The sequence below is a fragment of the Microtus oregoni genome, unplaced genomic scaffold, assembly GCF_018167655.1.
Source record: "Microtus oregoni isolate MIOR12 unplaced genomic scaffold, Mior012 000029F_ref0000214, whole genome shotgun sequence".
Lineage (NCBI taxonomy): Eukaryota > Metazoa > Chordata > Mammalia > Rodentia > Cricetidae > Microtus > Microtus oregoni.
The window spans coordinates 18,681,543-18,704,584 of NW_024543088.1; the positions used below are offsets into that span (position 1 = coordinate 18,681,543).

The 23,042-nt window shown below is 40.0% G+C and overlaps 1 protein-coding gene and 1 pseudogene across 2 annotated transcripts in view; one reads left to right on the top strand and one right to left on the bottom strand.

The window, feature by feature from the left end:
- Mapk1 (mitogen-activated protein kinase 1) overlaps positions 1-23,042 on the top strand; it is a 69,161-nt gene that overhangs the window by 24,392 nt on the left and 21,727 nt on the right. For both annotated transcript variants that reach the window (XM_041677759.1, XM_041677760.1), the window contains exons 2-4: positions 12,941-13,123; positions 14,587-14,776; positions 20,442-20,558. In XM_041677759.1, the coding sequence (XP_041533693.1) occupies positions 12,941-13,123; positions 14,587-14,776; positions 20,442-20,558 (490 nt within the window). The remainder of the gene's footprint in view (positions 1-12,940; positions 13,124-14,586; positions 14,777-20,441; positions 20,559-23,042) is intronic.
- On the bottom strand, positions 3,346-3,420 carry LOC121465208 (annotated as a pseudogene).

A 23,042-nucleotide genomic window follows, 5' to 3' on the forward strand; every position in this document is an offset into this window, starting at 1 on the left:
GAGTTTCTTGATTTACTTGTTTTTACTTTAATTAGTTTATTTAGTTTTTACTTTGCTTTATTTAGTTGTTGTTGAGTTTCTTTCTTTCTCTCTTTCTTTTTTTGGTTTTTCGAGACAGGGTTTCTCTGTAGCTTTAGAGCCTGTCCTGGGACTAGCTCTTGTAGACCAGGCTGGCCTCAAACTCACAGAGATCCTCCTGCCTCTGCCTCCCGAGTGCTGGGATTAAAGGTGTGTGCCACCCACTGCCTGGCGTTGTTGAGTTTTATTTACTCTCTTACCCTGTTCCTCTTCTTTTATTGGATCCGCTGGGATTGAACTCAGGTTTTCAGGTTTGGTTTGCCAGCAAGCACCTTTGACTACTGAGCCATCTTAACTAGTCCCTTGGTTTTTCTGTGTGTGTTTTGTTTCTGGTGTTTTTTACCCTGTGTACTTCTTACACTATATGATTGTGTATTACTATCTCTTTCACATATCTGTGAGTTACTTACGACGTGTACTAGCAACCTAAAGTTAAATTTTATTTAAAATAAATTGTCCCTCATTTGTTTGGCTTTCTTTTGCTTCACCATTTTTTTGTTTGTTTTGGTTTTCTTTTTTTTTTATTTTATTTTCTTTCTTTTTTTTTATTGAGAAAAAAAATTTCCGCCTCCTCCCAGCCTCCCACTCCTCCCCCCTCCCCCCACCTCTCTCCCCCTCCCTCTCAAGTCTGAAGAGCAGTCAGGGTTCCCTGCCCTGTGGAAAGTCCAAAGTCCTCCTCCCTCCGTCCATGTCTAGGAAGGTGAACATCCAAACTGGCTAGGCTCCCACAAAGCCAGAACATGAAGTAGGATCAAAACCCAGTGCCATTGTCCTTGGCTTCTCAGCAGCCCTCATTGTCCGCCATATTCAGAGAGTCCGGTTTTATCCCCTGCTTTTTCAGTCACAGTCCAGCTGGCCTTGGTGAGCTCCCAATAGATCAGCCCCACTGTCTCCGTCGATGGGTGCACCCCTCTTGGTCCTGACTTCCTTGCTCATCTTCTCCCTCCTTCTGTTCCTCATTGGGACTTTGGGAGCTCAGTCCAGTGCTCCAGTGTGGGTCTCTGTCTCTATCTCCAGTTTTCTGAGACAGGGTTTTTCTGTGGATCTTTGGCTGTCCTGGAACTCAACTTTGTGGACCAGACTGGCATCCAACTCAGATCCACCTGCCTCTGCCTTCAGTGCTAAGATTAAAAGTGTAAGACACTATTTTTAAATGAAACAATTCTAAGCTTTTTCTTAGTACACAGTGCTCCCAGACTCTATCTGAAATGGAATGTCCAGATCAAATAAAAAAGTGTTTGTAGTGCATGACTAGATTGCCCTGTATGCAGAAACGGGTTTGCATTTATGATACCATTAAACTTGTTAGCAATATCTTTGTGCCTCCTTAGTCCCCCTTGATGTGATTTTCTTTTACTTTTAAATAGATGTGTGAGGGCAGAGCTGGGTTGGTAGAGTGCCTGCCTTGCATGTATAAAGCACTGGGTTCGATCTTACATTGTATAAACTGGATAGCATGCTGCACACCTGTAATTCCTACACTCAGGATGTCAAGGCAGGAGGATTAGAAGTTGAGGTCATCCCTGGCTATGTAAAAGTTGAGAACAGCCTAGGGTGTGTGTGCGCGTGCCTTTTTGTTGTTTTTTAGAGTATTGGGTAGTTAGAATTGCCTTATTCTATTGGGGTTTTTTGTAAAGCTAAATCTTTGACTCAGTTTTGCGCTTCTATCAAGTATTTGAATTCTATTTAAATAATTAGGCTGTTTATCCATTAGAAATTGGGTATTAATTAAATCTTTAGTTTATTATGAGAAGATAGACAGTAGAATAAGCTTCATTTAGAATTGTTATAACTAGGTATGGTGGTACACACCTTTGATCCAGCACCCAGGTCCTAGCACTGCACAGTTTTAGCTTTCTCCCTTGTTTGTAATCTGTTCATCAGTGTGGCTCATTATCTTATGTTTGCTTTGTCTGTCCCTGTTTATTCTACAGACAATAATCCAATTCAAAATCTTCAACTTTAGGGTTGTTTGCTTCTTTAGCCTAAGTTCCTTCAACAAACCCCATCTTTTTCTTGAGTATAGTTGTATGTTTATTGTTCCTGGGGTTCTGATGCTTATAGGTCTCAGTAGGAAGAGCTAGGAAAATGTATACGGATTGTGTCTTTTTCTGTATGTGTTAACTGACTGTTTGCCTAGGTGTCACTCAATACCTTTAATCTTACCAGTCAAAAGGCAGAGGCAAGCAGATTTCTGTGAATTTGAGGCCAGCCAGGACTACAGTTGTGAGCCCGTAACTCAAAAGTTCTAGCTTCTGTGTGTAGTTTATTTCTTTATGCCTTTAGCTTTAAAGTATCCCACTAAAGTACTGTCTTACAGAATTTTCCCTACTGTTCTTAGTGTGGTTCTGCAATTCATTTGTGTTACAATTAAGTTGATTTGTTACGTATTTATTCCATTTGGGATAACAACTACCATCCTATTTTTCTGTGAAATTCTCTTAAAGTACCTCTAATAGGTGCTAGGATTAGAAACATGAACCTCCACAGCTGTCTTCCTCATTCATTTGCTTCTGCAGGATATACTACACACGAATTCACATTAATGTATTCAGCTTCTGTCCAATATGTGGTAGGTAGTGTATTACTTAGGGTTCTCCAGAGAAAGAAAACTGATGGAATGAAAATCAGTCTCTCTCTCTGTCTCATACACACACACGATTTATTACAATGGCTTACGGTTATGATCTGACTCTTCTAACAGTAGCTGGCTCCCAGTGGAAAGTACAAGAATCCAGTAGTTGTTCCCGTTCACAGGGCTGGATGTCTCAGATGGTTCCTCAGTATAATTGGATTACCAGACTAGAAAGCGGAGAGAGGACTTGCCAGTGAAAATGAGGGCAAGTAGGCAGAGAGCAAGCTTCCTTTCTCCATGTACTTAAATCCGCTGCCAGCAGAAGATGTGGTCCCGATCAAAGGGGAATTCATTTATTCCCACATCAGATGATTTGATCAGGAAAAAAACCCTCCCAGGTGTGCCCAGATACTTGGTTTGGTTTGTTTGTTTTTGTTTTGTTTTTTGAGACAGGGTTTCTCTGTAGCTTTGGAGGCTGTCCTGGAACTAGCTCTTGTAGACCAGGCTGGTCTTGAACTCCCAGAGTTCTGCCTGCCTCTGTTGAGATTAAAGATCTGTGCTGCCACTGCCTGGCCGTACACTTGGTTTTTAGTTAGTTCCAGATGTGATCGGATTGACAAGAGTAGCTATTACAGGTTGGTTTTCTTCTCTTAAAATATGGCTCTTCAAAAAAAAACAAAAAACAAAAAACAAAAAAAACATGGCTCTTCATGAACTTGTACATCATCCTTGTGCAGGTGCCGTGCTGCTCTTCTCTGTATTAGTGCGTGGGCAGGGCTTTCTTACTTTGTAATTTAGCAGTATTGCAGCACATGTAAGGCATATCTAGGTCAGGACAAAAACTCAGATCTCTTGATTTGAATACTTCTGACAAATTAGTTCTTTTTTAGAGTAGCATATTGGAAAATGTAATAAACAGTAAGATTTTGGGGGGCTTAGTGTTAAGAGCACTGGCTGTTCTAGAAGAGGACCCAGCATCAGTTCTCAACACCCATATATGGTAACTTAGGGTACCTAATTTCTCCTTCTGGTATCTGAGTTTCTTCATGCTTATGCACACGAGTTCATGAAGATATGCTCATTGCACATAAAGGTAATAAGTAATTAAATAAATCTGTTTGGTTTTTGGCAGGTGGGGGTGTTTTTGTTTGAGACAGTCTTACTATGCATTTTTGGCTGTTCTAGAACTCTCTGTATAGATCAGACTGGCTTCAAATTCACAGAGATAGATACACCTGTCTCTACCTCCCGAGTGTAGGAATTAAAGGTGTGCATCACCATGCCTGTTGTATAAATCTTAGAAAGAAAGAAAACTTAAAATAGTTTTAAGGCCAGAACGTGTTGAACAAACAATGCATTCGCAGCCATCAGCATTAGCCCAGAGCACCTAGAGGTTACTTATGGCATCAGATTTTACAGTACCTGTAAGGTATTGGAACCTACACGCTAATCATTTGAGTGGCTCCAAAGCACTTATTACTGTTGGTTTCAGAGCCAAAATGGCTTTAGGCTAGCTTCTGTTCTTTTATATCCTCATTTAATGACTTGAACTCGCTTTTAAAAAAAGAAAAAGAAAAGGACAAAAACCCAGTTGCAGTGGCTTAGTGCACTATGAGAGAGCTAAGTTAAAGTAAGGAATACTTTTAAAGCAATCATTATCATCTACCTGCTTATTTTTGGAACAATAATTTGGATCAGTCTAACTTGCTTAGCATCTGAAGACGAGTTAATTTTTATCTGTGAAATGAAGTACTGTAGTTTTGTGTTTAGATAATTAAAGTTCTCCAAAATGGGAGGCTTAGAGAACAGCTTAATGGCTTCCTCTAAAAATAATCCATTCACAGTTGATAGGTAGCTTTTTGGTTGCTTAACATTGTGTACAGTGTGTGATAGTTTTACATAACCACTTTATTTAGACAAATACTATTGAGCTTTTGCCATGCGCTATGACTGCATGACAGGTAGCTAGAGAGGATAGAGAGAAAAGCTAAACATACTCAGAAATTCCATACCAAAGCATAGGGAGATTGTGGAAGGCTAGGCATTTGTTCCAAAGGTATTGTCATTAATCAAAATCTGTTCAGAACATTTCCCTTGGAGTTGCCTTCAATATCAACCACAAACCATGAAAGAAACCAGCCCCTTAATTTTGTATCATAGCTCAGTGTGTGTAAGGGTGCATGTTCTTATAAGGTGGGTGTGAGTGTGCATGAATGAGTGTGGTTTCTCATAAGTGCCTCTACTTTTTAGGGGGGTTTTTCGAGACAGGGTTTCTCTGTGGCTTTGGAGCCTGTCCTGGAACTAGCTCTGTAGACCAGGCTGGTCTCGAACTCAAAGAGATCCTCCTGCCTCTGCCTCCCGAGTGCTGGGATTAAAGGCGTGCGCCACCACCGCCCGGCTACCTTGTATTCTTTTAAGAGATTTGGTTGTGTTTGTTTTGTTTTTTAAGACGGGTTTCTCTGTGTAGCCATAGCTTTCCAGAACTCACTCTGTAGACTAGGCTGGTCTTGAAATCAGAGATCTGCCTACCTCTGCCTCTCAAAAGTCCAGCAAAAAAAAATGTTATAATTAAATTGTTATAATTATTGTTTTTTATGTCTTGTGTCTATATGAGTTAAATGTCACAGGTGTATAGCTGCACTTGGAAGTCAAAGGTGGATATTTGGTTCCTTGGGACTAGAGTTAAAGGTGGTTGTGAGCCAACTGGTGTAGATGCTGAAGTTCTTTGAACGAGAAGCCAGCATGCATCTCTCCAGCCTCGTTTTCTTCTCCTCCCCCCCCCCCCCCTCTGAAATAGTATTTCTTCCTGAAGCTTGGGGCTCTGCTGTTGGATTAGAATAGCTGGCCTGCCATTCCTAGCAATCTGTCTATCTCCACCTTCCCAGGATTGAGATTATGAGCACACACCACCGAGCCTTGCTTCACATGTGTGTGCTAGGAATCAGGTTTCCATGCTTGTATGGCGTGTACTTTACCAACTGTCTTAGTTAAGGTTTCTATTACTGTGAAGAGATACCGTGATCTCAGCAGCTCTTACAAGGAAAACATTTAATTGAGGTGATAGCTTATAGTTTCAGAGATTTATTTAGTCCATTATCATCATGGTAGGGAGCATGGTAGTGTGCAGGTAGACATGGTGCTGGCTGCATCTTGATCAGAAGGCACTAGGAAGTGAACTGTGACACTGGGCATACTCCACTACTACCCGGCAAAAACTTTCATTTTATCCAAAAGTTAGAGGCAAAGAGGCTGGGCCTGGTATGGGCTTTTGAAACATCAAAGCCCACCTTCCAGTGACACACCTAATTCTTTCTAAATAGTTCCAACTGGGAACCAACATTCAAATATATGGGCCTGTGGGGATCATTCTTATTCCAACTACCACATTCCATTCCCTGACCCCTAGAGGCAGAGGCTCATGACCATATCATAATACAAAATGTATTCAGTCCAACTTTGAAAGTCCCCATAGTCTTTCACGGTTTCAACACAGTTTCAAAATCCGAAGTCTCTTCTGAGACTCAAGGCAATCTTTTAACTATAAAGCCCTATAAAAGCAAAAGGCAAATTGCATACTTCCAACAAATGGCATAGAATTTGCCTTTCCAAAGGGATGAAAGAGTGATTATTGAGGAAATTCTGAGCCAAAACAAGATCCACCTGCCTCTACTTTCTGAGCCAACACAAGACCTAAACCCTGCAGGGCAAACTCCAAATCCTGTAGCTCTACATCTCATGTCAAAAAAGCTTGAATAGCTCTTCAGATCTTCAACTCCTTCCAGCTTTGTAGACTGCAACATACTTCTCTCTTTTGGACTGGTTCCATTCTCTTTCGGTAGTTGTCCTCAGCAGATATCCCATGGCACTGTCCTGTCATCTCCAACATCTTGTAGCCTCCATCAGAATCCAGGCTTAACTTTCACAGCTTCATGCAGTGGCTTTCCAGGCCTCCATACAGGAACACCCTTGACTTCAACAGCATTCCTCAATAGCTGTGGAAGATTCTGTTCCTGACTCTGTCTAGAACCATGTGTTTGTTCAATTCTGCCTTGAGATAGAACTGGCCCTCTCCTTGAATTGTATCTGCATAAACTTTGCTTTATAGTTGAGTTGCTCTTTAGGTAGAGGAAATTCTCAGGTCCCATCCTAAGGGCCCCATTTTGAATTTTTCTCATTATGGTTGGGATTGTAGACTTGAGAAAAAACCTTACACAAGAATATTAGAGGCAGAGCCTGTATTCTGTCATATTGGAAGGTACGCGTTTCCTTGCGACCTCTTGGTAGTGGCTAATAGCTGCTTGGTTTTTCCTATGTAAAGTAACTTTTTTCATTTTTTTCCTCAAGCTTTGGGACAATTTCAGAATTGCATCTGAAATAACCTTGGGCCATCTGGGTCATCGATGGTGATGTAATCCTTGGCAGGTGGATCTCTGTGGGTTCAAGACCAGCCTGGTCTACAAAGCAAGTTCCAGGACAATCAAGGCTATACAAAGAAACCCTGTCTCGAAAAACCTAAAATGTGCACCTGGAGTTTAGAACCAATTTTTCATTCTTTCTCTAATATCCTTATTTGGAATTAATCTCTTTGTGTTAGTATTTCTGTGAGGGTGTGAGGGTAATGTTGTGTATTGACATCTCCATTCCTCACTAAATTCAGAGCTCAAGAGCAGGAATTTTTTTTTTCCCTCCACCACCCTTAAGATGAAGTCTTTGAGAAAGGAAGTACATTTCGAATAGCTTGAGTTCCCCAGAAGCTGTGACCAGCATTTTCTTGTTGCTGTGGTAACCCTATCAAAAACAGGAAATGAAGTTGCTTTACCATGACTATTCATAATTGACTCATGTTAAATCCCATTTCTTCCCTAAGTGTTCACAAAGCTTCTGTTAAATAATATCCAGAATTTTATGGCCTTTGTGTCTATCGTTTCCAGAACAGCTTCTGGAACCTGTTCCAACTCATCTCAGCCCTGAAATAGACCGTATATCCAAAGTCCTGTGTCTCTCCCCCCCCCCTTTTAAATTCTTTTATTCTTGATAATTTTGTGCATATATGCAATGTGTCTGGGTGATGTCTAGCCCATATCTTTCTTCCCACTTCCACCAAAGTCCTCCCACATTCCTATTCTCTTATTTTTCTTATAACCTTTGAGTTCAATTAGTGTACCTACATGGACATGGGGCCATCTACCAGAAGATAGACAACCCACCAGCAGCTGTGCCTCCAAAGAAAAATTACTTCTTTCCCAGCAACCATCACTTGCCAGTTACTCCTCAGCTATTATTGGATGTCATGAACGCTTCTCTCATTCATGCTGGTGTGATCATAATGCAGAGTTTCATATCATTCCTCTCTATCCTCCAACTCTTACATTCTTTCCCCCATCTCCCATGAAATTTCCTGAGACCGGGGTATGGGGACATGATACAGATGTGCAGTTTAGGACTGAACATTTCAGCAGTCACTTGTTCCCAGCACTTTGACCATTTTCAAGTCTCTGCATTGACTGCTGCCCACTGCAGAAAGTTTCTCTGACCAAGATTGAGAAAGCATTGAAATTAATGGGTTTAGGGATGGCTCAATGGCTCAGAGCACTAGTTGTTCTTCTAGAGGACCCTGGTTGAATTCCCAGCACCCACATGACAGCTCACAGTTGTCTGTAACTCCAGTTCCAGGGGATCTGACACCTTCACACGAATGCACATGAATTTAAATTTAAATTAAAATAAATTTAAGTAAAGTTTTTTTTAAAAGACCCTTTAAAAGAAACTTACGGGTATAGATATATTTAGAAGGCAATTTGACAGCATGTCCAGTTAGCAAAACAGCATTAGTAGATTCTCCTCAAGGACCCATGGCTTCCCTGGCCGTGGACTTTTAGTACCAGACACACACAGCTCTCCTGTAGAGCAGACTTCAAATCCAATCCAGAAGTGATGCTGTGTACTGAACTTGGGCCTCCTGGAACAACAGTGTGAACTCTTATCCACTCACCCAGGCAGAGTCATTTACTACATGACTTTAGCTGATCTGGAACTTCCTATATAGACCAGGCTGGTCTTGAACTCAGAGATCCACCTACCTCTGCCTCCTTAGTACTGAGATTATAGGCATGTGCCATCAGGACAGATACTGTAGCTCACTTTCCCCTTTCTTTTAAAAATTTTACTTTATATAAATGAGCCTTTTCCTGCATGTGTATCTGTGCAGACAAGAGCAGGCCACACTATATGAACAGGATCATGGCTTCCTTTTTATGTGAAGCTGGAAGAGGATGGTGTCAAACCTTCAAACAAAAAAAATCGTTTTATTTCACCACCAAGACAGGTGATATAGTAGAAAGCTGCACTGATGCTTGACTCCTAAACAGCCCCATTAAACAAACCCATTGTGCTGGCCACACCTTTGATCCCAGCACTCAGGTAGGCAGGGGCAGGCAGATCTGAGTTCTAGAACAGCCAGGGCTAGAAAGACCCTGCTTTAAAAGTAAATAAATAGCTCGGCAGTGGTGGCACATGCCTTTAATCCCAGTACTCAGGAAGCAGATCTTTGAGTTTGAGTGTGGTCTACAGAGCGAGTTCCAGAACAGTCAGGGCTACACAGAGAAACCCCGCCTCAAAACAAACAAACATTAATAAATTAGTAAATATAAATAAATATGCGAACAAACAACATAAAAGCCAATCCTGGTAGATTATAATTCTGTAAATCAGGCCAGATTTGACTATGGTGTTCCGTGAAAACTAAGAATTTGTAATGTTGAGTTTTTGACCAGTATTTTACAACTTTTTTTTAATTTAATTTTTGCCGTGCTGAAGGATCAAATACCGCAGCTTTATGATGCTACCAGGCAGCTTTCTGGCACTGAGCTGACAATCCCAAACATTAGTTAACTGTGGGGTTTTTTTAAAAATTTTTATGGTCTATTTAACTTTATTTTATATGCATTGGTGTGAAGGTGTCAGATCCCCTGCAACTGGATCTTCAGACAGTTGTGAGCTGCCATGTGGGTGCTGGGAACTGAACCCAGGTCCTCTGGAAGAGCAGTCAGTGCTCTTAACCACTGAGCCATCTCTCCAGCCCCCTTGTTAACTGTTTTAATGGTGTTTTTTCTTTGTTATGATTACCAAAGAGAGTATTTATTTCTTTTATTTATTTTTGTTTGTTTGTTTTTGAGACAGAGTTTCTCTTGTCGTCCTGGAACTTTATAGACCAGGGTGGCCTTGAACTCAGAGATCCACCTGCCTATGCCTCCCCAGTAAGGTGTGCACCACCACCAACAACCTAAAGTAGGCCCGAGTATAGATAGACTTGCCTAAACTGTACATCCTTTTGCCTGCCTCCCTGAAAACCACTGCTTTGGGCCCTACTGTACAAACCAAGGAAAATAACATTTAAATACTTAATTCTGTTTAAGAATTGTATTTCATTTCAAAGTATTTGGGGGCAATACAGCGTGTTAATGGCATCGTGAGATGATTGCAACCACCACCAAGGTTACTCCTAAAGCATCATCTTCGGGTGGACTCAACAGAGGTATCAATAAAAATAAATACCATTTTAGAAGCATGAACTTTAGAATAATAAACTTTTTACTGTGTTATGGTTCTAGTACTTAATGAGGAAACAAAATATTTCATTGCCATAGTCAGTGGCCAGATGTTGACATTTATTAATATAAAATGCCTTTGTAGAAAATATTTAAGTAAATGACTGCCCCCCCAAAAAGATAATAGTAATATTGAAAAATTTGAACCATCCTGAAATTGAAAGTGAAATATTTATTGCTTCTGTTCAGAATATTTAGTTGTGTCTTTAGGATAGCTTGGGAAAAACTAAAGTCCTATCATGGCTGTGAAAGTAGTTTTGTTTTGTTTTACATTTTTTTATTGATATTTATTGAGCTCTACATTTTTCTCTGCTCCCCTCCCTGCCTCTCCCCTACCCCCCTTCTGTCCTCCCCCAAGGTCCCCATGCTCCCAATTTACTCAAGAGATCTTCTCTTTTTCTACTTCCCATATAGATTAGATCCATGTACGTCTCTTAGAGTCCTCATTTTTGTCTAGGGTCTCTGGGATTGTGATTTGTAGGCTGGTTTTCTTTATGTTTAAAAACCACCTATGAGTGAGTACATGTGATAATTGTCTTTCTGTGTCTGTGCTACCTCACTCAAAATAATGTTATCTAGCTCCATCCATTTTCCTGCAAAATTCAAGCTATCGTTATTTTTTTCTGCTGTGTAGTACTCCATTGTGTAAATGTACCACATTTTTCTTATCCATTCTTCAATCGAGGGGCATTTAGGTTGTTTCCAGGCTCTGGCTATGACAAACAAAGTTGCTATGAACATAGTTGAGCACATGTCTTTGTGGTACGATTGAGCCTCCTTTGGGTATATACCCAAAAGTGGTATTGTGGGTCTTAAGGAAGGCTGTTTCCTAATTTTTGAAAAATCGCCATACTGATACCTAAAACGGCTGTACCAATTTGCATTCCCACCAGCAACGCAGAAGTGTTCCCTTTTCCCCACAAGCTCTCTAGCATAAGTTGTCATCAGTGTTTTTGATCTTGGCCATTCTTACAGGTGTAAGATGGAATCTCAGAGTTGTTTTGATTTGCATTTCTCTGATGACTAAGGATGTTGAACATTTCCTTAAGTGTCTTTCAGCCATTTTAGATTCCTCTCTTGAGAGTTCTCTGTTTAGGTCTGTACTCCATCTTTTTTGGATTATGTGATGTTTTGGTGTCCAATTTCTTGAGTTCTTTGTATATTTTGATGATCAGACCTCTGTCTGATGTGGGGTTAGTGAAGATCTTTTCCCATTCTGTAGGCTGTCTTTGCTTTACAGAAGCTTTTCCGTTCCAGGAGGTCCCATTTATTAATTGTTTCTCTCAGTGTCTGTGCTGCTGGGGTTCTATTTAGGAAGTGGTTCCCTGTGCCAATGCGTTAAAGTATACTTCCCACTTTCTCTTCTATAAGGTTCAGTGTGGCTGGCTTTATGTTGAGGTGTTTGATCCATTTGGACTTGAGTTTTGTGCATGGTGATAGATATGGGTCTGTTTTCATTCTTCTTCTATATGTTGATATCCAGTTATGCCAGCACCACTTGTTAAATATTTTTTCTTTTTTTCATTTGATATTTTTTGCTTCTTTATCAAAGATCAGGTGTTCAAAGATGTGTGGATTGATATTTGGGCCTTCTATTCGGTTCCGTTGGTCCTCCTGTCTGTTCTTATGCCAGTACCAGGCTGTTTTCAGTACTGTAGCTCTGTAGTAGAGTTTGAAGTCAGGGATTGTGATGCCTCCAGAAGTTTTTTTGGCTATCCTGGGTTTTTTTGATTTTCCATATGAAGGTTCTTTCGAGGTCTTTGAAGAATTTTGCTGGGATTTTACTGGGCATTGCGTTGAATCCGTGAAAGTATTTTTTAGAAGATTACTTTGTAGGTTTTGTTACAGAATTACTCCAGTATTATGATTTAGTTTCTTGAAAGCAATAACAACAAAAATAGTCCTGTTTTGTTCACATAAGTTGATAATTGGGCTAGAGAGATCCCTTGGTTGTTAAGAGTACTTGCTGTTCTTGCAGAACTTCCAGGTTCCATTCCCAGTAGCCAGATGGCAGCTCTCAACTGTCTGTAACTCCATTTCAGAAAGGTCTAATGCTCTTTCTAGCCTCCTCAGGTACTGTATACTTGTGCACCGTCATATATGGAGACAAGCATCTATATACACAAAATAAAAATAAGCAAAAAAATTCTTTTAAGAAAAAAATAGGTTGAGGTTGATAAAGGAGACAAGCATCCATATATACAGAGTAAAAATAAACAAATCTTTTTAAAAAAAAATATTTGGTTGAGATTGATCAAAGACAGTTAAGCTTTCCAAATCTGGTTTTTAGTGGCAAACCTGTTGGTTGATTTTATGTGATGTTTCTGCTGAGTCCGGGAATTCAATGCAACTGTCAATAGTTGTTTTGGAGGCAGAAATGTTCTAACAAAATGTATCTGCTATTTAAGAAAATGGGAAAATGTGCTGATTTTTGTTGTTGTTGTTCGTTTGTCTTGGGGGTTTTGTTTTGTGTCCTGTTTATGGAAATGAACATTCATCTTGTGAGTAGTAGCTCTTAGGTGTCAATCAGCATCTGCTGCCTTCTTTACCTTCAAGTACCAGTACAGATGTTAAAACTTTAATACTTTACAGGTTTGTATTCCTTCTGCCAAAAAATTCTTTGAGCTGTTTTTAATACTGTCTTCTCACTCATAGCACCTTTTTAAATTTTTATTTTTAGCTCTGCCTATGATAATCTCAACAAAGTTCGAGTTGCTATCAAGAAAATCAGTCCTTTTGAGCACCAGACGTACTGCCAGAGAACCCTAAGAGAGATAAAAATCTTACTGCGCTTCAGACACGAGAATATCATTGGCATCAATGACATCATCCGGGCACCAACCATTGAGCAAATGAAAGATGTGTATCCTTTTCTAACATTAGCCGCTGCTGCTGCTTGGTCTCTTTGTGGACTAAATAACTGGAATCAAGGAAGAGTGCATTAAAAGCATTCTTTTAATCACTCTGCCCATACACATATAGCATGCTAAGAGGAGAGATTGTAATCTGTTTGCACTTACTTTAGTGTTTAAAGCATTTTACTCTTTTCTACATTTTATCAGTTTTTGGTAACTAATTTTAGTTATGTTTTAGGTGAGTCCAGTGTTTTCTGTATCAGTCTATAACAATTTTCTTTAATTTTAGTTTTGGAAAATCTTAGGTGTTGTTATTTCCAGCCCTGTTGTGCTTGTTATAATCATGAAAATGGAAACAAGCAAGCATTCACATGAGGAAGTGGATACACCTGCTGGATCAGTGCCTTCCAGAAAGTCCTAGTCTGCTCCTCTTTCAGCCTCAACTTCCTGTCTTTAAAATGGGTAAACTGGGCCCCCTGGTCTTTTAAGCCCGGATCAACTCTGACACACGTAATTGCATTACATTACATGTATTACATTGGAGGTCAAGACTGCTCTAGAAGATCCCCTTGTAGTCTGCACCACTAGGGAATGGCAGCTCCATGTCTCCAGTCAGATTTTTCCACTTTTAAACAGCTCTGTTAGCAGGTGGTGTGGTATTTTAAGTGAAATGCCTCCTGCTGCCACCACTTGTTAGTCTTGGTTTACCTTTTGTCATGGAGCCTCTTGTAGATGACAGGTTTGGTTTGGTTAAGTTTTGGGTTTTTCAAGACTGTTTCTCTGTGTGGCCTCATCTGTCCTGGAGCTCTGAACTTAGAGATTCGCCTGCCTCTTTCTCCACCAAGAGCTGGGTGGCACCACTGCACACCACAGTATAATTTTTAGAAGAAATGATATGTCTTAGTTGAAATTTTGGGTGCTTAAGTAGTAGCTATGCAGCAAAGGAAGAAGAGAAAAATCCAGCATCATCCCCTTTTTCACACTGCTTCCCTTAGTCTTATATATGTATCAGAATTTAACAGTAGTCAATAAGGAAGAAGGGCAGAGATTGGACTTGGACTCAGAGGCAATGTCATTTCTAGGTCTGTGAAGATAATGGTGCAGGAAGTAAAGAAAACAAGTGTCATTGCACATTGCTTCTGGGCCAAAGAGATGAATGTTGATGTTTGTTGACCGCCACGCTCTTTAAGCTTTGAAGGCAGTTGGCTGATAATGGACAGTTTTGGAAAGGAAGGAAGTTGAGACTTCAAGATTGGCCAATATTCTGTTTCAAGTCTCAGTTTAGGCCCACATAGGGCAGAGATGATGTATATTCTCTTCCATGAGAGTGTACCCATGTTTTCTTCAGTTTCTCCTTCCCATTGATGACCCTTGCTGTATGGGAAAAGGATTAAGAGAAGTTGAATTTGTTTTTGGTGCTTTGCTTAAGTATGACCAACTGTTGGATGTTTTACCTTAACCTGTCAAACAGATATATAGTACAGGACCTCATGGAGACAGATCTCTACAAGCTCTTGAAGACACAACACCTGAGCAATGACCATATCTGCTATTTTCTTTATCAGATCCTGAGAGGATTGAAATATATCCATTCAGCTAACGTTCTGCATCGTGACCTCAAGCCTTCCAACCTCCTGTTAAACACCACTTGTGATCTCAAGGTCAGCCAAGTCGATTACTCTTAAGAATGACACATACTTTTAAAAACAACTCGTGTTTGAGGTATTGTTATTTATATTCAAAACTGCCAGAAACACAATATTGTATAACAAAAACACAAGTACACAGTATCAGTCTTGTTCCTTTAACCCACTCTTCTTTTCCAGAGATAGTAGCTACTGTAGCAAGTTAGTAGCCCTTACGTGAGTGTGTATGCTTACATATTTTATATATAGTGTCATGTGCATTGTTTTTGTTTTTTAATCCTTTGTATCAAGAAAATAAAGCAAGGTTCATGGTATTATACAGCTTCTTGCTGAGATGAATATAATCTTGAGTGTTCAATAATGTCAGGAATGTTCACATATGCCTCAAATCCCAGCACTAGGAGGCAGAAGCTAACAGATCTTTGGAAGTTTAAGGTCCGCCTGGTGTATATGACATGTTCCAGGCTGGCAAGAAAAGAAGAAGAAAGATATGATAGCGAACATTCACAAAGATGTAACTGGAGATTTCTCGTCCTGCCTGGTCCCACAGCTGCTTTAAAATAATCTCTCAGTGGTGTAATATTCATTACATACTGTTTGGCCTGTTTGCTCAGGCTTATTATTAACTAGCTCTTATAACTTAAATTAACCCATCTATTAGTTTATATTTTATCATTAGAGTTTTGACTTATTACTTCACATCTTGTTTCTCCAGCAGCTGCTGGTGTCTCCCTCTACTCAGCCTTTTTTTCCCCCTGTATTCAGTTTGGCTTTCCCACCTAGCTATATTCTGCCTTGCCATAGGCCAAAGCAGCTTTATTCATCAATCAGTAAAAGCAACATATTAACAGCATACAGGAGGGCATCTCACATCACAAAAAGTTTTTTTTTAATATGTACCTTAGAAAATTAAAATAATGTGTCCACACAAAAACTTGTGCATAGGTATTCATGGTAGTGTAATCATTGTCACTGAGAAATGTAAACAATCCAAATGTCCAGGTAATTGTGAATAATATGTGGTAGATCTATATAGAGTTTATAGTTGAGAGCATTAGGGGAGATAGTACTAATTCATTAAAGTTTTTTTATGTTGTTAATTGTTTGAGGTTGCATAACTCTGTAGCTGTAATATTAAAAACTATAGTATAGTATACTTTAACTATGTGTAGAATATCCCAGTAAAGAAATTTTTAAAATATATGTAGATGTGTAGGAATAATAATTTCTTGAGTTTTCAGTTAAATGAACATTTTTATGTAAATAGGATGTTGTTAGATAGGCCAAGCCAAGATGCTGAATATCTGCCCCTGAAAGTGGAAAACTGAGAGATGGAAACCTAGCAGACATTGTATAATTAACAGCATACGCTGCATCTGGCCATAGAAAATAATACTTATTTACAAAGGAAGATGGTAATGTCCATGTTAGCCCTCCAAGATGGAACTGGCTTTTATTATTGAGGGGCTCTGTTGGACATAGAGTGTCATAAGCAGGAAGACCAGAGGAATAAAAGTCAAAAGCAATGGATGAGTTAAGAAAAGTACTACATCCTTTTCCGTTTGGGGCAGCACTGGGGATTGGGCAGTCACTGATAAGCAAGAGAGATCGGCTGAAAATGAGATATGGACAACCTTTTAGATTTATACCGCCACGCCCAGCAAGGTATAGTTGGGCCCGATCCCAAACTCTCCATTCTCCTGCCTCATTCTCTTCAGCTTTTTATTATTGGCATGCTCCACCATAGCTAGCTAGCTTCACTGATATTTTTTTTTTTTTAATTTTCGAGACAGGGTTTCTCCGTAGCTTTTGGTTCCTGTCCTGGAACTAGCTCTTGTAGACCAGGCTGGCCTCAAACTTACAGAGATCCGCCTGCCTCTGCCTTCCTAGTGCTGGGATTAAAGGCGTGCGCCACCACCGCCTAGCTCTTCACTCATATTTTTAAGGTGTGTATCTGGAGTATATCATTCATACGGAGAGCATTTCATTCCTAAAACGAGTGTAGTTTTTCTACTGAGATTCTTACTTGCCACAGCAAGCATATGCATGCTGAATAGGCTGTCCGGTAGTATATTTATATGCCATATGAGTTAACAATAGTGGAGAGGTGATTCACCTACTCAAGCTCTAGAGTACGTCAAGTAGTACCACATTGTGGAACTTCATGATGATCCTTTGTTTCCCAGGTCCACAGAAACACATAAGGGGTTTAAAAACTATTTACAGCTTCTGTTGGCACATTTTCTGTGGGACAAAAAATGGAAGATATGGTCATTGTTTGCAAAACAGAACTCATAGAGTTATCAGTAAGCATTTCCATAGCCTGTTTGATTGCAGTTACACCTGTAAAGAAAAATACAAAATGAAACATGTTTTTATGAACATTTACATAGTTCAAAAGGTGGTCAGATGGGAATGCTGAAATTTATAGGGCCTTTTATGATTCTTGGGCTGCACTAGTTGTCTGGCTTCTTTTATAGAGTTACTCTGAGTATTACTAGGGCTTTATCTGTAGCTATGATAGATTTGTTTGGATTTTGTTGTTGTTATTTTATTACTTTGCTGATTTGGTTCGTCTTCAGTAGTGTGATATTAAGAAAACTTCGTGGCCAGGCATGGTGTTCCATACCTTTAATCACAGCACTCAAGAGGCAGAGGCAGGCAGATCTTTATGAGTTCAAGGCCAGCCTGATCTACAGAGTGAGTTCTAGCTACACAGAGAAACCCTGTCCTGAAAGAAAAGAGAGGGAAGGAAGAGGAGGGGTTGTTTGTGGCTGGACTGAGTGGTGAGCTTTGCTTGAAGGTGAATCATAAAATGAAGCATTTAGCTCTGCAAAAGAGAAACACTATGAGTCACACATGTTGAAAAGTTTAAATCACTCAGAAATGAATGTATTGGTAGTGAAAGTGGCTAAGACATGGAAAAAAATCATTTATTCATTGCTTTTTTTTGTTTGAGTCTTAACTACCACAGTGCCTCGTGCTGGAAACCCTTCATGTAAGGAATTGATTGATAGGACTTTTTTTTGAGACTGCATCTCACTGTGTTGCTCTGGCTGTCCTGGAACTCACTATGTAAGTGGGGCTGACTTGAATTCACAGAGCCTCCTAAGTGCTAGGACTCATGTTCTGCCACACCTAGTGGTAGAAAAGACTCTTAAGGAAACACATAGAATGGAAACAATGAAAGCCTCAAGATCATTCAGACAGAATTTGGAACTTAATTGTATTCTTCCTCGAAAGTGATAGCTGGGGGCTGATGAAATGGCTCAGGTGGATAAAAGCGCTGCTTAAGCCTGACAGCCTGAATTTGATCCCTGTATTGAACAGTGAAAGGAGATAATCAACTCCTAAAAGTTATCTTCTGACCTCTATATACACACCATAGCACAGACACATCTTCATACAGACACATAATAGCGAAAATAACAGCTGGATTAGAAATGTAACTCATTGGTAGAGTGCTTTGATAGCCTGTATGGGAACCAGTCACCATCAGGGTTATAATCTCATTGGCAAGCAAGTTGTCTTTTAAAGGAGGCTCAGGCACAGGAGATTTTGTATGCCAGGTAGAGAGACTGGAGTGGGCATTCCCTGTGGAATTCCCAATTCCCACAGGAGTTCCTCACTCTCTGCCCTTCATGAGAACCCACATGAGAAGTAGCCTGCAGGAGAGTTAGCAAGTTGTCTACGTCTTTTGATAACATTCTGTAAAATAAATATGCTGCTTCTTGGATGTTGTACTTGAAGTAAACAAGAGGCTCTTTGAGAACAAAGGCCTACACAGTGATCTAGAGGAAGATATTTGTGCAGTGGGTAGGGGCTCTTTGCTTATCTTTCTCAATTACTGATACACTCTCTGGGCTGTCTAAACAGAGATGGAGGTCCAAATTGCTATGTCCTATATCTTTTAGACTTGCTTTTCCTTTGTTGTCCTTTGTTATAGCCAAAGTTCTGGCCCTTGGATTTTCTTGTTCTCTCCCTCCCTCCCTCCCTCCCTCCCTCCCTCCCTCCCTCCCTCTCTCTCTCAACTCATTTTCTTGGATCTCAAAATTCTCTGGCAAAATTTTGGTCAAATTGTTTTTATTAAAAAGTACCAGTTTTGTTTGCCTTCTCCCCCTGACCCTTTTGAGTCAAGGTATATAAACACATGGAAAATAAATGCAGGTGAGTTCAGTATTCAAAAAAAAAAAGTACCAGTTTTGAAAATGAATAATTTAAAAATGCTATGGGCCACGGAACATTCACCTTTTCTTGGGGTTTCACAAGGTATTTGTTATCATTAACCAGTCTTTTACTGTTGAACTTAAGTGCCAGCCCTTGTTTTTTAGCTGACTTAATACAATGAAGCCTCCATATTAATCTGTTTTCCAAATAGTCTTGTACTGTACTGTGTCCCATCTGTTAACTTGTGTCTTTCCTGCATTGGTTTCCTGGGGTCCAGATCTTTTTATTTATATTGACCTAAGTAGAGTATTCTTGCATTTTATATGCTTTGGGGTCTGTAAGGAAGCCCACCTAAGTAGCATCACAGTGTTTAGACAGCTGGATGATGAGAGCCTTGGGAGGTGCTCCTGGGAGTCAGCATGTGAGAAGCTGGTTGCCATACGTACAGAGCAGTGGTGAACAACAGGATGGCCCAGTGATAAAGCCAGATGACCTGCGTTTGCTATCTGGACTCACATGATAGGAGTGAATCAACTTGTGAAAGTCATCCTCTGACCACCACCTATGACACATGCATACAGTACATAAATGAACATCAGAACGAATGATTTCTCTTAAGTACATGAAAGCTGAAAAACTGTCACGATTGACTATGTGAAAAGTAAGGAAGTGAGAAGAATTTTTGGAAATGAAACAAGCAAAAAAATATTTTTTTTAAGGCCAGAAATAGAGGAGTTTGAGAAGTAGGGCAGGGCAGACAGATTAAGGAGCAAATCATCAGTGATTCTGTAAGCTACAGTGGCATGGAGAGGAAAGGGACTCTAGGTGGTTTTGGTGATTTGGTGATTTTATTTCTGTACATTGTAATATGCGGATACCCAAGGAGGCCAGAAGAAAGTCTCAGATCAGATCCCTTGTAATTTATAGGCAACTGTGAGACACTTGGTGTGGATATTACTCTGCAAGAGAATCTATGGTTTTTTCACTATCGAAAAACACATCTCGGGGCTGGAGAGATGGCTCAGAGGTTAAGAGCATTGCCTGCTCTTCCAAAGGTCCTGAGTTCAATTCCCAGCAACCACATGGTGGCTCACAACCATCTGTAATGGGGTCTGGTGCCCTCTTCTGGCCTGTAGGCACACACACAGACAGAATATTGTATACATAATAAATAAAAAACCACCACATCTCTCTAGTCCCCCTAAAGTGGCTTTTCTCAGATCACCTAAGTGAGAGTGCTATGCACTCACACTAGCTGACAGTGATGAAATCCAAACATGTCAGATTATGACCTAATAAATTATCATTTAGCCTGTTTCCTCACCTCTAGCATGTGTCTTGTCATCACTTCAGAATAATGAGCTTGTACTTTCCAGAAAGGTGTCTAACATAGTATTGGTAGCATACACTTGTTTGTTATTCGTGTCATTGCTCTTGTCTTTTTATTTTCGTAGTGTTTTGATATTAACTCTTTGGTGTCTCTAAAAAGGTATCCCACTTTTTTCTCCCTTAGATCTGTGACTTTGGCCTTGCCCGTGTTGCAGATCCGGATCATGATCACACAGGGTTCTTGACAGAGTATGTAGCCACACGTTGGTACAGAGCTCCAGAAATTATGTTGAATTCCAAGGTAAGAAAAAAAACTATAGCTATAAACCTTGGTCTTCATCCTTCAGTCTGCTATATCTGGCCACAGCCAGAATGCTGTCTTAGTCTTTCTCAGAATTAACTTTTGGGCCTTAGGTTTACCATCTTCATTCATCATAACCATAAATGTCTGTGCCCTCCCTTATCTGCAGTACTGAGGCATTACCTATAGCTGCTTTCACACCTGCTTTTATGTTGTTACAGTTCTAGTAATTCTTATTTTTGTATGTTCCAGAGCTGTTTGTCCTACAAACTTCAGTTTGCCTGATAATGAAGAATTTCTCTTCAGCAAAATTACTGGGTGTGGAAAAAATAGGAACCACTGTGGACTCTTGAAATTACAGGGTAGATAGTTGTATTTCAAAATGAAGCCCTTCCCTCCTCTTCACTGAGTTGCTATTAAGAGTAGATACAGGTCTTCCAAACTCTGCTAACAAAACCTGGATCTTGGAAGTCAGGCGATATAGCACAACACTCAGGAGGCAGAAGCTGGCAAACCTCTGAGTTCATGGTCTCAAATTCAATCTGGTCTCCAGAGCGAGTTCCAGGATAGCCAGGGCTATACAGAGAAACCCTGTCTCAAGAAATAAAAATCCAGCAATCTGGACCGTGGTAATATGTGGTAGCACATACCTTTGTTTCTGGCATTTAGGAGGCAGGGTAGGCTGATCTCTATGATTCAGCATAGCAAGTTTTAGGATAGCCTAGGCTACATAGAGATCTCTCAAAAAAAACAGAAAAGGGAGGAATGGGGAGGGTGGAGCAGGGAGAAGCAGGCAGACATAATCCCAGCTCTCAGGAGCAAAGGTAGAATTGCCACAAATTTAAGGCCAGCCTGGGCTATTAGGACCTTGTCACAAATAACAAACAAACATGACTGGGGAAAAAAATGAAGTATGTATGCATTTTTTTCTTAGAAATATAAGCTAGTAGGCAAACTTGAGGGTTGTTTAGGGTGTTGAGATTCCTTCCATTTGGGTTTGTTGGGTTTTTCTGGTAGGCTTTTTGGTTTTGTTGTTATGTGTCTATGAGTACACATATGTAGTGCCCAAAGATGCCAGAAGGCATTGGATCCTTAGGCTGAATTATAGGCAGTGGTATGAGCTACCCAATATGGCTGTGAACCAGTCACGGCATCTTAGCACAGCAAATACCCGCTCTAACCCATGCTATTGGTGAAGCATGTGGCACCATCTCAGGACTTGACTTCTATGTCATGCGTTTAATGTGTATGCACAGAAACGATGCTAACTTCAGTATATTAGAAGGCAAAGCTATTTGTACTGATGACAGGTGATGCTCATGAGCAGTTTCTGGGTCATTTCTAGAACACTGCAGTTAATAGTAATTGGAGGGAAAAGAGTTGTGAGGTTTTCTTTTCATCAAACTCTCAAATGCTTTTCTTACTCTCCTTTGTGGTAACATAACTGTCTTCCCTTTTGTGTTTTGGTGTTCTTTATTATTTATTCTCTTGAGTTATAATCTATTCTGTCTGGGATGTAGACCTTTCCCCAGCACCCTTGGACAGTTTCCTGCTGTTCTCTGACATCGGCTGCACTAGACTAGACTGTCTTACATACACCCTCTGCCCCAGACCTGGAACAGCCATTTCTCTCAGGAACCCAGATTCTTCTTAATTTGTATGTGTTATTATTTAGGATTTTCATTGTTCCCTTTATTTAGCTTTGGCCCAGAGCAATGGGTATTTTAAACTACAAGAGTTTCAGAAAGAATTACTTAGAATTCTACCTGTTGTTTTGTTACTTCAGGGACCAAGTCCCTGGTTCTCTAGTTTCCCAAATCAACTCATTCTTCAGTTTTACTGGTTGACTCCTTTTCCCTCTTTGTTGTATATATTTCTCTTTCCATTTATTTCTGTACCTAACATTTTCTATGAAATTCAGCTTGTTTTCCTTATAGAATCATCTATTTATTGTTAACAATAAAATAAAGCAATTACATGATTTTTAACAACTTTAAAAAGAAAATTTATACCTAAGAAACACTAGAGAAGGTGAGAATGTTGGTGCCAACACTACCACTAGAGATGGAGCTTTTCTCTGCCTCATTGATATTAATATTTTTATTCTTTATAAAATGGATAAAATTATTCTAAAAATATAGCAGTGTCCCTATAAGTTTATTTATAACGTCATAAAGACAAGTTAAGTGACATAAACTGAGTATTACTACCCCACCCCCTACCCCAATTTCTTTGGAGTGGGGTTGGAGGTGTTATTTGCTTTTACTTTTTTTTAATATTTATTTATTATGTGTACAATATTCTCAGTATTCTGTCTGCTTGTATGCCTGCAGTCCAGAAGAGGGCACCAGACCTCATTACAGATGATTGTGAGCCACCATGTGGTTGCTGGGAATTGAACTCAGGACCTTTGGAAGAGCAGGCAATGCTCCAGCCCTTGCTTTTACTTTTTAAGTGTTTCTCTGTGTAGTCCTGACTGTCCCG